The 14,138-nt window shown below is 46.3% G+C and overlaps 1 protein-coding gene across 1 annotated transcript in view; it reads right to left on the reverse strand.

The window, feature by feature from the left end:
• Window positions 1-2,338: 2,338 nt before the first annotated feature.
• tsc1a (TSC complex subunit 1a) overlaps window positions 2,339-14,138 on the reverse strand; it is a 21,552-nt gene continuing 9,752 nt past the window's right edge. Inside the window, exons 7-21 of the mRNA XM_037680792.1 lie at window positions 13,405-13,592; window positions 13,277-13,332; window positions 8,876-8,987; window positions 8,703-8,782; window positions 8,559-8,622; window positions 8,214-8,482; window positions 8,020-8,141; window positions 7,836-7,906; window positions 5,878-6,044; window positions 5,078-5,260; window positions 4,771-4,881; window positions 3,853-3,975; window positions 3,596-3,783; window positions 3,138-3,290; window positions 2,339-3,062 (exon numbers count right to left, since the gene is read on the reverse strand). Coding sequence (XP_037536720.1) covers window positions 2,606-3,062; window positions 3,138-3,290; window positions 3,596-3,783; window positions 3,853-3,975; window positions 4,771-4,881; window positions 5,078-5,260; window positions 5,878-6,044; window positions 7,836-7,906; window positions 8,020-8,141; window positions 8,214-8,482; window positions 8,559-8,622; window positions 8,703-8,782; window positions 8,876-8,987; window positions 13,277-13,332; window positions 13,405-13,592 — 2,344 coding nt within the window. The 3' untranslated portion in view covers window positions 2,339-2,605. The remainder of the gene's footprint in view (window positions 3,063-3,137; window positions 3,291-3,595; window positions 3,784-3,852; window positions 3,976-4,770; window positions 4,882-5,077; window positions 5,261-5,877; window positions 6,045-7,835; window positions 7,907-8,019; window positions 8,142-8,213; window positions 8,483-8,558; window positions 8,623-8,702; window positions 8,783-8,875; window positions 8,988-13,276; window positions 13,333-13,404; window positions 13,593-14,138) is intronic.

Consider the following 14,138-nt stretch of genomic DNA (forward strand, 5'->3'; position numbering starts at 1 on the left):
TATAAGAAGCTATAAGAAGCTATAAGATGCTATAAGATGCTATAAGAAGCTATAAGATGCTATAAGAAGCTATAAGAAGCTATAAGATGCTATAAGAAGCTATAAGAAGCTATAAGATGCTGTAAGAAGCTATAAGAAGCTATAAGATGCTATAAGAAGCTATAAGAAGCTATAAGATGCTATAAGAAGCTATAAGATGCTATAAGAAGCTATAAGATGCTATAAGACTGTAATGCTAACAAAAAAAAGGATACAGTTTACGTTCAGTATTGCACGGACTATATACCAAAGTATTTTTATTATTACTCTGTTTATTAACAAGTTTTTGTTTTGTTGTTAAGTTTTGATTATTGTTGTGAATTTTGTTTTGAACATTGTGTTTTGAACCGTTATAAAGATTTTTTTGTTAAAAAAAAAAAAGAACACCGAAACTATCGGGTCCGAGGCTCATTTCTGACAGAAACGACTTCCTTCAACTAGAATCCGCTTCATGGCGCCTCAGCAGCTCCTACTTACTGTTGTCGAGATCCTGCGGACGTTGGACGCGCGGGACACGGAAACAAACGCAGAAACTTTCGTCGTTCAACCCGCGGGGCCGCAGCTCCAGCTCCGCCAGGGCCCGTTGCTAGGACACGCTGATTTGTTGCTAGGAGTGACGTCATCCATAAACGATCCGAAGGGCGGGTGTACGGTTACCTAGCAACCAAGCCTTTTTTCCAGAGGAGGGACAGTGGTTTGGACATGTCTAGAGGAGGGACAGTGGTTTGGACATGTCCAGAGGAGGGACAGTGGTTTGGACATGTCCAGAGGAGGGACAGTGGTTTGGACATGTCCAGAGGAGGGACAGTGGTTTGGACATGCCCAGAGGAGGGACAGTGGTTTGGACATGTCCAGAGGAGGGACAGTGGTTTGGACATGCCCAGAGGAGGGACAGTGGTTTGGACATGTCCAGAGGAGGGACAGTGGTTTGGACATGCCCAGAGGAGGGACAGTGGTTTGGACATGTCCAGAGGAGGGACAGTGGTTTGGACACGTCCAGAGGAGGGACAGTGGTTTGGACATGTCCAGAGGAGGGACAGTGGTTTGGACACGTCCAGAGGAGGGACAGTGGTTTGGACATGTCTAGAGGAGGGACAGTGGTTTGGACATGTCCAGAGGAGGGACAGTGGATATATTGGTAGAAGGATGTTAGAAATGCAGCTGCAGGAAAAAGACAAAGAGGAGACACATGGATGCAGTTAGAGAGGACATGGAGGTAGTTGGAGTGAGGACAGAGGACACAGAGGACAGAGTGAGATGGAGGAGGACTTAATGTGGAGACCCTGAAGAGAGAAAAGTCAAAAGTTTGGATTTGAGAATAAATTCTTAATTTTTCAGGTTTTGACACATTTCCAGGTTGAAAGTGAGCGACTGGACTCAGACTGCCGTCAGTTTCCCACGTGTTTTTATTTCTCATGTTCACTCTGCAGATTAACAACAGCTGGCAGCACATCTGCAAAGAAACTTCACCGTAAACAACCACTCAGCAGCTGATCGATCAATACAAATCAATCCTGATCAAACGTTGGTTTTTTGGAACAGTTTCAGAGTTCAGATGTTGTCAAGTTTTGGTTTTCTCTGCAGTTCAGGGGTTTGGATGAAGGTTGAACCTGATTCAGCTTACGTGCACGTGATGCGCTCATCACATCAGTTTAGTGTCGATGAAGAACCGAAGTCTTCATGAGCAGAAGACATGGAGCTAAAACATGAAATCTCTTTGTTCGTTTATGTTTTTATGATTTTTATGATCTGAACGCATCCGCCTTTCATTTTTCACTTTTCTTTTACGTTGTTCCTTTGAGCAAATCACGTTTCAGAGTTCCTGTCGTCTGATGAGGTCACTTCCTGCCACCTGTCATCTGAAGAGGTCACTTCCTGCCACCTGTCATCTGATGAGGTCACTTCCTGCCACCTGTCATCTGATTAATTTATTTTAAATAAAAACATATTAAAAACATGCAGAACTGGATGAACATTTTGTTATTTGAGTTTCTGTTACCAACTTTTATCCGTTTCATGATCTGAGCCAGAACCTGGACCTGGTGTTTCTGGACCAGAACCTGGACCTGGTGTTTCTGGACCAGAACCCGGACGTGGTGTTTCTGGACCAGAACCCGGACCTGGTGTTTCTGGACCAGAACCCGGACCTGGTGTTTCTGGACTCTTTGGATTGAGACCTTGTGAATTAACGCTCGAAGCTTCTCAAACCTTTTGGTTCACAGACGAACACCGACGGATACTGAACCGTCCAACCAGATCCAGATGAAGTCAACACTTGGAACCTACAAACAGGACCGACCCGAGAAGCGCCGGTGGAAGAAGATCAACGTCAGAACCAAGAGTTTGTTGTGTTAAATCAGCAGCAGAGTCGTTTCCATGGCGACGGCAGACGTCTTCCAGACGTGTAGGTGGCGTCTAGTGAGACCACGATCAGACCAGAACCAGACTAGTCCCTCCTGCTTCAGGTAAAAACTGAAGAATCATGTTTCTGCTGGATGTCGTTGGTTTAAAACATCTTTGACACATCCTGCTCTCTCCTTCACCTCCCCTGACTCCTCCCCCTCCATCAGAACTCGGGCAGCAGCTCGTCGTAGTTCATGATGCTGAGCTCCTCTCTCCTCTGCCGGACGGTGAGTGACAGGTCTGCCGTAGGGGCGTTGGTGGGGGGCGGACTCAAAGACGCAATCTGTGGACTTCCAGCAAGGAGGGTGGCCTCCTCCACCTCCTGACCCAAAGGAGGGCTCTCTGACTGGGCCGTCTCAACTTCCTCCTCCTCCTCCTCCTGCTCCTCCTGCTGCTCCTCCACTTCCTCTGGGCTCTGACCAGTTGACCCGAACAACCGGCGCGCCTGCTGCTCCAGGAAGGATCCGACAGCGAGGGGGGACTCGATGGGGGAGACAGAAAGGGGGGAGCAGGAGGACAGGGTCTCCACTGCACCGTTTATGATGCCAACAGCAGAAGAGGAGTAGCGGGGCTTGTTGCCGCCCGGATGCACAGGTGAGGAGACGCCATCGCCACCTGGCCTGAGAGTCAGACGGGACACGAGGTTTTCAAACACAATCCCAGAATTCTTGCTGAGGTGCAGTTCAGTGTTTTACCTGCTGCTGGCACCTTGAGGCGGGCCGTGCACGTCACTTCCTGTCTGCACGTCCACCTGGACCTGGCTGTACAGGTGGAGCATCTCTGCCTGCAGACTCTGGGTGACTCTCCTCAGAGCCACGCAGCGACTCTCCGAGGCCGACAGCTCCTCCCTGAAACAAACCAGCCATCAGATCAAACCAGTTTCTGCTTTCCAGTTTCAAATAACTTAATGAGCTGATTTAAACAAACTGAGGCGTCACACAGGGCTTTGTGTAAGGCCCACTCAGACTCTCCTCTTTTCATTTCTCCGTTTTTACTCATTTTCCAGGAAAAACAAGCAACTTGTGAACAAACAGAACAGGACTGGGCTCTGCATCTGTTTGATGGACTCTGTGGGTTTGGTCTGTTCTGTACTGGACTGGGTCCACTTGAACCTTTTCTAATTAACAGGTCTACGTTGTCTCTAGAGTCTGACCTGCTATGATTCTTGGAGTCCTCCAGAAGCTTCTTCTGATCCATGATAAGCTTCTCCTTCTTGGCCAGCTGGTTCTCCAGCTCCACTATCCTGTGATTGGCTGCTTCCAGCTTCTGTCTCTGCTGGACGTCCCTGTCCTTCAGCCTCTGGACGTCCTTACCCACAGTGCACTGCAGCATGGCCTCCTCCTGAGCAGAACATGACAGCGTTAGGCTGGTTCATCAAACGATCAGACAGTGTCAGGTTGTGGATCTTACGGTCCAGCTGTGCTCGTCTCCTGCGTCCAGCTGTTCCCTCAGAGCTAGGTTGGTTTGTCTCAGGAGGACGAGCTGCTGGTTCAGCAGGAAGATGTGCTGCTGCAGCTGTTCACTGCTGCACAGCTGCACACACACCACAAGCTGGTTCAGCTCAGCCCTAAACTGAAAACACGTCCAGAGAGCAGAACCTTCGAGGAACTCTGCCCGCTGGACTTTATCAAAGATCGAGCCTCCTCCAGGCAGACCGAACCTCCCGACCCACTTCACCGATTCTTTTCAAACTAAAGCTAATCGAATAAACACGTCTGCAACATTTACTGACTTCGTTTATTATTATTACAGTTTACGTAAAATTAACATTTTTATTAAAAAAGTGAGTAAAAATCAGCAGAAACTTTAAAACAAGTGGAACTAAAAGTGCTGTGTATTTAACGTCTTTAAAATGTTCAGGTATGCAAACACTCAGAAAGTTGCAGCGATGACTTTTGATCTTTCTACTTTTTAACTTTGACCATTTTCATCATAAAAATGTTCTGAGAACTCTTCAGCACACGCTTCATTTTCAGCTTTTAGCTTCTGCTTGACAATTGTAGTTTTCCCGTGGTTTTATTTGACCTCTGCAGTATTTTACAAGCACAGAGGCAACTTTAGGTAAAAAAATTAGCTTTTACTTGGTTTTAACAGCTTTTAGCTGTTTTGCTAATTTGTTGTTTAGCCTTTGTTCTCATCAGTTTAACATTGCCAGGTTAATTTTAGCTTCTTCAACAAATATCAGCATCATCTTTTAGTTGCATTTTCTCAGAAAAGGTCAAGTCTTTTACTGTTTTAGATTCTTAGAAGTTTGTCAACAAAAACATTTACTTTTAAAGCTTAAATTGTTTGGGTGTAACTGTACGGACCAATAAAAAGTCTCCTCACCTTGAGTGACAGCTGGGTCAGCTGGTGTTCTGCATTATAGGCCTTGATATTGGCCCTTTGAAGCTCCGCCTCCACATTTTTTAGCCTGTTGTGGCACTCCTGAAGCTCGCTCTGAAACAACAAATCAGAGCACAGGGAGGGGTTTATTCAGCCAATCAGAGCACAGGGAGGGGTTTATTCAGCCAATCAGAGGGAGGGTTTTATTCAGCCAATCAGAGCACAGGGAGGGTTTTATTCAGCCAATCAGAGCACAGGGAGGGTTTTATTCAGCCAATCAGAGCAGTGTGCTGTTTTGGACTCATTTCACCTGCAGCTTCTGGTTTTCCTGCTGCCGGTCCAGTTGCTGCTGCTGCAGTTGCTGGTTCTGAGCGCGCAGCTGCTCGGTTTGCGCCTGCATGTCCTGCTTCAGCTGGTTGTACCGTCTTTGTTCCTCGTCCAGACTCGACTTCAGACACAGAATCTCCCCGTCCTGAACGCCCAGCTGCGCCTTCTGCCACCGAGGAGAAGAAGAAGAATCACCCAAAGATACAAAAACAAACAAATCACTTCAAAAATTAATTAACATGAAAAGTGGCATTTTCTATGAAAATGCAGAGTGAGCGCTGAAGTTTGATAAGTTGAGTTGTTCGAGCTAAAACAACCAAAACAGAAAATAAAAGTCAAAAGTAGCATGATGCTAACTTAAAAAATGACTAAACTCTAGCTAAAAGCAGCAAAAGCTAAGCTGAAAGCTAAACTAGCAAAAGGATATTTTAAAGTAGCAGCTAGTTCTCAAGGATAAAGAAAGCAGCCCTTCAAGACCTGCTAAAGCAGCTGTAAGCTAAAAGCTAAAAGTAGCATAAGAAAACAGATTCAGGATGAAGAAGCAGGCGTCATTCAGAACCGGTTTTCAGAAACTCCAGAACTTAATGTACTTCCATGGTAAAATATTTGTAGTTTTCAGATTTTAAAATGGTAAAAAAGAAAAAAGTACTAAATTCACGGCACCCATCTCTTGAAGAATAAAAACTGGAAAACAAAGTGACCAAATGTTTACAGCTTCGGTAAAAGCAAAGGCTAAACACTAAAAAGGTTCGACACACGGGTGTCGCTGGAGGCGTGCGTTACCATGGCAACACTGTGCTCCTCCAGCGCCGTGGCGTTGATGACTCTTCGCAGCAGGCGGCGGTTTCTGATGGCGTGCTGCTGTCGCTTGAAGCGCTCGTACTGAAGCTGACCGTGAACCAGCAGCAGCTGGCTCCGCAGGGCCTGAAGCTCCTCCCCCTGGGCGGAGCCTAACACGACAGAAACACACTAAGATCTTTCAGGTGGTACGTTAGAAAATGACAGATTTTAAAGCTTCACCCGTCAAACAGCGTTAGCTTAACACTCCCAACAACAAGCTGCGGCGGCCATCTTGAATTTGGTGGACTCCCAAAGTTAATCCATTGTCAGAAACTTTCTACTAAATGTTATCTACTGTCTCAGGAGATATTTTGCTAACACACACACAGACACTGGCAAAAAGATGATTGCCCGCCTCTCACGTTGGTGGCGGGCTGCAGCAGCAAGTACCGACCCGCCTGCAGCTTGGACCAGAACCTACAAGCAGTTGTGTCAAAGATGAAACGTTTTCATGCTGATGCTGTCCGAACCCTTTCAGACCCGCTGCTCCACCACGCGCACGACTGGTGAGACGGGTTAAACTGGTGAGCCAGAACCACAGGTCGGGTTAAACTGGTGAGTCAGAACCACAGGTCGGGTTAAACTGGTGAGCCAGAACCACAGGTCGGGTTAAACTGGTGAGTCAGAACCACAGGTCGGGTTAAACTGGTGAGTCAGAACCACAGGTCAGGTTAAACTGGTGAGTCAGAACCACAGGTCAAGTTAAACTGGTGAGTCAGAACCACAGGTCAGGTTAAACTGGTGAGTCACAACCACAGGTCAGGTTAAACTGGTGAGTCAGAACCACAGGTCAAGTTAAACTGGTGAGTCAGAACCACAGGTCAAGTTAAACTGGTGAGTCAGAACCACAGGTCAAGTTAAACTGGTGAGTCAGAACCACAGGTCGGGTTAAACTGGTGACTCAGAACCACAGGTCGGGTTAAACTGGTGAGCCAGAACCACAGGTCGGGTTAAACTGGTGAGCCAGAACCACAGGTCAAGTTAAACTGGTGAGCCAGAACCACAGGTCAAGTTAAACTGGTGAGTCAGAACCACAGGTCAAGTTAAACTGGTGACTCAGAACCACAGGTCGGGTTAAACTGGTGACTCAGAACCACAGGTCCAGTCATGGCTGAGCTAGCTGCGTGCTTCAAACACAACTCGGAGCGACTCGGACCTCGTCTTCTGAGCGCCACCGAGCCGGTTTAAGATGGCCGCTGTGACTTCTACACTTTGATTCATGAAAAGTTTAAAAATAAACAAACATTGATCACTTCATATTTAAAAAATATTTTTCTGTGTTAATCTGCTTCAGCTGCTGTTTTTGTCTAACACCACATGTAGCTTTTAGATAACCTTTTGATACTCTAGCTTTTAGCTACAATTTTGCTGTGCTAGTTTTTTAGTAAACTTTTTCCTACTTTTTGTTTCTAGCTACTCTTTTGCTAACTTTACCTGTCCTTATGCTATTTTAGCTTTCAGCTACAGCTCTGTTACACTAGCTTTTATTTAACATTTAGCTACTTTTAGTTTATAGCAATTCTTTAGCTACTTTTAGCTTTAAACTACTCTTGTGCTACCTTTTGCTTCTAGTTAGACTTTCCTTTTTTACCCACACTTTTGCTACTGTCGTCTAATGTTTTGCTACTCTAGAATTTAGCTTTGTTTATCTTGTAGCTTCATTCCTTTTGCCACTTTTACCTACCCCTTTGCTACTTCAGGTTTTAGGTATGGTTTTCACTCAGACTTTTAGCTAGCGTTTTGCTACTTCTTGCTAGCTTTTTGACACTATTTGAAAAGAAAAACCGAATGTTTGAATAATTCGATCGTGGGTTTAAGAAGAATTTCAGCTAAAATAAAGTTTCCTGTCAGCTTCTTCGGCTCATGTTAGTGTGATTATGCAGTGTGTTAGTTTCAGGTACCTTTGCTTTTCATGCTCTGCTGTTTACCTCCAAAATGACTCCGATCCACCATTTTGTTTCCCACAGAAAGCCTGTGGAGTAATCAGATTACAGTCAGTAATCACATTGCATCATGGTTTGAGTGGCCGCAGGCCGAACTTCGGCTCCTGTTGATGAAAAGAGAGTTAAACTTCTGATGTCTCACCTCCTGCTGAGGCGCTCGTGAGAGTCGTTTCCATGGACGATCATCTGATCCAAAGCCTTCAGAGGAGAGATGGAGGTCTGCTCCTCCTCCTTCTGCTCCCCTGCAGCTCTCTGCAGCGCCTCCTACAGGACAGGAGAGGCTCAACACCCGGAGCAGAAATTTAAACCCGTTTCCACCCGTCTGAGTCTTCTCACCTGAGTCTTCCTCCCGATGAAGAGCGTGGCCGCTCGAGGTAAAGCCAGCTCAAACAGGGACTCATACGGAGGGGCGGGGCTACTGTCCAAGTGGGCGGAGCCTCCTTCCTCTGATTGATGGAAGGGTGGATGAGTGGGGGTGAGGCAGAGAGAGACGGAGCAGGCGGGAGGGGGAAGACTGGAGGAGGAGCTGTCACGATTGGGTGTGGAGGTGAGGAGGTGCCGAGAGGAAGAGGAGGAAGAGGAAGAGTAGGGCAGTGGTTTTACGTCTGCAGACAAACAAAACGTTTATAAAAACTCTTCGCTTGCGGTGACATCACTCAGGCCGGTCAGCTGACCGCTTACCTGCACCGCTCAGGTTGTTGTTGAAGACATCGTTCTCCTGAGCTCTGATTGGCTGCTGCTTCACCTGAGGACAGACAAGGACTGACTTCCTGCTGCTCCTTCACAATAAAAGTACACTAGTAAAGAAAAGTGATCTGATCTCACCTGGTGGCTGGCGTTGGATTGCTGGTTGTCTTCAGTGGGTGGGGTTACAAGGAAGGAAGCTGGTGAGGGACACATCACACCTGTAAACACACACACACACACAACCATTCCACAATGAGTTTGAGTTTGATTAGACTGAACACACACACATCTGAAAACTAAAGTCAGCTCACCTGAGACAGATGAGCACCTGCTTAGTGAGGGGGCGGAGACTATAGCTGTAGGCTCAGGAGGGGGAGTCGACAAACCGCACTGAGAGGAGGGACTCCATGTGACATCATCAGCCTACAGAAAGGGAGACGGTTGCAGAGAGTTCGTCTGGCGGACAAAGATGTTTCCACAATGTCTGGGTTTTTTTTTCCAATTCAATTCATTCAACCTTTATTTCTACAGGTGAGTCTCATTGAGCCTCGAGGACTCATTTACAAGAGAGACCTGATTTAAAGAAAAAAACAGATGAGGTACAGACAACAGACAATCATCTTACTCTGCCTGGCCCCAAAACAAGTCTCCACCTGGAAGTAACTAATGAAACGGTCCGAGCCTGTTGGATCATCACTGCACGGACGATCATGTTTCAGCTGCAACAAGTTCTTTAACTCCAACTGGTTCAATGAGCTGCTTCTCATTTCTTCAACAACATGATGAAAGACTCATGGTGTGGAGAAGATGTCAGTCTGTTTGAGAAGGGTCGAATCATCGGCATCAAACAGAGGAAACATCTCAGGAGATTGTAGAAACTAAAACTGGGTGAAGAACTGTCCAACACATTATTAAAACTGGAAGGACAGTGGGGACCCATCGTCTTCCAGGAAGAAATGTGGCCTGAAATAAATCCTGATCGTGATCAGTGATCATTTAAACGTTTGGTGAAGTCAAATGGAAGAAGAACACCAGCAGCACTCAGGGCTGTGGTTCATAGAGACAGTAAGAACATTTCCACACACACAATGTGAAGGAACTCAAGAACATGTGTAGTTTAAGAAAACCACTAACCAGTGAGGCTAACTGGAGGGAGCATAAAGATCGGACTGTGGAGCAATGGAAGAAGGTCATGTGGTCTGATGAGTCCAGACCGACCCTGTTCCAGAGTGATGGTGCATCAGGGTCAGAAGAGAGGCAGGAGAAGTGATGCACCATCAGGACCAGTGTCTCGTCATCAATGAAAGATGTTGGTGAAACATTAAAGCAACTGGATGAAACAGATCTTGTGACGTTGAAGAAGTTTATTGAAACATTGACACAGAGAATGATGTGATCAAAGTTAAAGGAGGTCCAACCAAATATTAGAGTGTGATCTTTGTTTTGGTGGTGACATTTTTTTTGGCCAGGCCGTGTAAAAAGCAAATAAAATACAAACAAAAGAAACAATATAAAAAAAAAAAAAAACAGCTAGGCTGTAAGGCGATGTAGAAAACTAAAAACAGGAACATGTCTGCGTTGGTTTTTGCCATGAATTTAGCAGATTGATAGAAGTTTAATCTGGCTTGAGTCCCAGTCTGGTCTACTCTGACTCATAAACTGGTTCAGAACAGGTCAAACTGTCTCAGCTGCTCACATTGAGTGATCCCAGGGTCAACACCCGATAAGGAGTCAGTTTTGTTTAATTGCTTTCCATCCATCCATCCATCCATTATCTTTACCCGCTTATTCCATTTTGGGTCACGGGGGTCGCTGGTGCCCATGTCCGGCAATCACTGTGTGAGGGGCGGGGGACACCCTGGACGGGTCTCCAGTCCATCACAGGGACACATAGAGACAAACAACCATTCAGTCTCTCACTCACACCTAGGGACAATTTAGAGTTACCAATCAGCCTAACATGCATGTTTTTGGTCTGTGGGAGGAAACTGGAGCACCCGGAGAAAACCCACGCATGCACGGAGAGAACATGCAAACTCCACCTAGAAAGGCCCCCGGACCGGGGTTTGAACCAGGGACCTGCTCGCTGAGAGGCAGCGAGCAGGTCTACCAGTTGCGCCACCGTGCTGCCGTTGATTGCTTTCCAACACATATAGATTTGCACATCACTCCATTATCCATCCTCAGAAACGGATAAGACCAGTGACGTCACACATAGTCACCCCACTGATACACTCTGATAGGCTGTGCCCGCCCCGGATGTGGAGGCGAAGCCAAGGGCCAGTATAAGCTGGGGTGTTCTGTTGCACGGGGCCTCCACATCAACTTCCGGGTTCAGACGAGTCAGACAGATGCCTCAGCGCTGAGCTTGTAAATTATCCTGCCTTATCGACATTAAACACTAAATAGAATTTACCTCTCCTGATTTTATTGAGTTTGTGTGAATTTCCTCTCCACCTGGGAACAAAAAGAACCGGAAAGATGCTGTGGTCGGACAGCTGACAAGATGTTTGAAGCCACTTAGAGAGGTCAAAGGTCGAGAGCTTCAGATCTTTTTACAAGATATTCCAGGAAACAGGAGCGGAGTAGGAGAAGGTCCTTTTGTCTAGTTCAGTCCTCACTGAGGGAACACTGCAGGTAATGATGTCCTGAGAGCGCACGCTGTAGCTGCACTCACACAGAGACATGTAGGAGGAGATGTATGAAGGCAGCAGACCAGGAAGTGACTTAAAGATGAAGATGTACCAGTGGGAGAGTCTGTGTGGAGTTAATGGTGACCAGTTAACCAGTGAATACTGGGTGCAGTGGTGGGTACGGTAGTTACAGCCATTTATGAATCTTAGTGCACCATGATAGACAGCATCCAACATCTGCAGCATCCAACATCTGCAGCATCCAACATCTGCAGCATCCAACATCTTCAGTATCCAACATCTGCAGCATCCAACATCTGCAGCATCCAACATCTGCAGCATCCAACATCTTCAGCATCCAACATCTGCAGCATCCAACATCTGCAGCATCCAACATCTGCAGGGTTCTTGTAGGAGCGTTCATGTAACTAATGTCACCGTAATCAATGGAGGGAAGGAAAGTCACAGATACAAGGTGTTTCCTAACATTCAGGGTTAGACAGGATCTGTTTCTGAAAAAGAAACCCAGTTTAACTTTCAGTTTCTTTACCAAGTTTTCCACATGGAGCTTAAAAGAGAGATGTGAGTCGACCAAGATACTCAAGTATTTATAGGAATCAACAAACTCAATGGGGACACCATTTGAGGATAAAATCAGAGGAAGAACTGCTGGGACCAACTTCCTATTTGAAAAAAACATCCCTTTGGTTTTGTCGGGATTTAGGACAAGTTTGAGGTGGAACAAATCTGTCTGGATGATGTTGAATGCAGATTTCAAAAGCTGGAAAGCCTTAGCAACAGTTTTAGCTCGACAATAAACAACTGTGTCATCAGCATAGAAATGTATGGATGCATTAGGGATGTTTTTACCTATGTTAAGTATGTAGATTGTAAAGAGGGTGGGTCCTAAGACTGAGCCTTGTGGTACACCATTGTTGACTGTTAAATAACTGGAGGAAGTACCATTATGTTGAACACATTGCCTCCAGTGGTGTGTTCTGAGAAACCAGTTTCTGAGAGTTTATGACACAAGATGTTCTGATCCACAGTGTCAGAATCTTTAGACAGGTCTAAGAAAAGTGCAGCACAATAATCCTTAGCATCCAGTGCTTCAACAACGTCATTAAGAACCTTCAGTGAAGCAGTGGTTGTGCTGTGTTGTTTCCTGAAACCAGATTGATGTGGAGGTAAGATGTTAAATGAGTCCAGGTAATTTTTGATTTGAGAGTTTATCAGTTTTTCTAGAACCTTGACTAAAATGCAGAGTTTAGAGATTGGTCCATAGTTGTTCAGTGAGGGGGGGTCACCTCCCTTCAGCAAAGGAAGAACAAAGGCTGTTTTCAAGTGTCTGGGATGGAGTTTTGTCTTATGGAGAGATTGAAGATGTGGGTCACAGGGACTGTGATGATATGAGCAGCCAGCCTTAAGAAATAAGGTGGAAGTTCATCTGGACCTGCAGATTTTTTAGGACCAAGATCTTTTAACAGTTTATTGACCTCACTGACTGAGAATGGAGAAAAAGAGAAGGTGTGATTAACTGAGGATTGACTTGTAGGAGGGATTTGATTTGTAGAAGTTTGGTTATTAAGTGAAGTGGCTGATCTTCCATTAGTAGCTGGGTTAGGGGTCCAAAACCCCAAAACTGGTTCTTTTATCCAGATTACCAGAACTTTGCTGGTCCAGAACAAAGAAATGCTTTCTTCAGAGGAAGACGATGTTTCTAAATGTGACTTAAAACAATCCAGGAAAACATGGCAGCAGTTCTCAGGACAGAGTGGTCAGTTAATATTTTCATTGTTTCTGAGATTCAAGGCAACAAAGTTCATGCTCAATCATCCAGGTACCATGACCTGACTGAGAATTATTGGATTATTTTTGAGATGATTTAATAAACAGGAGTTTCTGCAGGGAAGCTGTGAGCAGTCTTGCGGTCCTATGAGCAGCTCTCTGATTAAACATGACCCATCTGCGCTGACTGGAGCTGCTGCCACTAAGATTCAGGCTCTGTGGGCTGAACGGAGGCTGAAGCAGCACCTGGTCCTACAGGTATCTGTGTGTGTGTCGGACAGGTGGGATTACCTGCAAGGTGGAGGCACTGAGTGTCAGCTGAGGTAGATGTCCACGGACTGAACTTCCTGCCAGAAGATGGACAGAAACACTTTCAGATACACCGTGTGAACAACAACGTGTCTGTTGCTGAGGCTTACCTGAGCTGCTGACTAGCTCTGAGTCATAAGGGGCGGAGCTAAGATCCGGGTAAGGAAGAGGGAAGGTTACTGAGGGAGGTCTGGGTGAAGGAGTGGAGTAAATGTCTTCCTCACAGGAAGACTCCAGAGGATCCAGAGACAGCCTGGAGCACTCGATCACAATGTCGTGAACTTCATAACGTCTCCACCTGAGAGGGAGATGAATGAACAACTCACACCAGGTAAACATCAGAGCAGGTAAACATCACAGCAGGTAAACATCAGAGCAGGTAAACATCACAGCAGGTAAACATCACAGCAGGTAAACATCACAGCAGGTAAACATCACAGCAGGTAAACATCACAGCAGGTAAACATCAGAGCAGGTAAACATCACAGCAGGTAAACATCACACCAGGTAAACATCAGAACAGGTAAAGCAGGTAAACAATAAACCAGACAAATCATCCATCCATCCATCCATCCATTTTCTTCCGCTTATCCGGGGTCGGGTCGCGGGGGTAGCAGCCTAAGTAGGGAGGCCCAGACTTCCCTCTCCCCAGCCACTTGGGCCAGCTCTTCCGGGGGAATCCCGAGGCGTTCCCAGGCCAGCCGAGAAACGTAGTCCCTCCAGCGTGTCCTGGGTCTTCCCCTGGGCCTCCTTCCGGTGGGACGTGTCCGGAACACCTCACCAGGGAGGCGTCCAGAAGGCATCCTAAACAGATGCCCAAGCCACCTCAACTGGCTCCTCTCGA

This window comes from Nematolebias whitei, chromosome 8 (genome assembly GCF_014905685.2).
Source record: "Nematolebias whitei isolate Nwh7 chromosome 8, NemWhi1, whole genome shotgun sequence".
Lineage (NCBI taxonomy): Eukaryota > Metazoa > Chordata > Actinopteri > Cyprinodontiformes > Rivulidae > Nematolebias > Nematolebias whitei.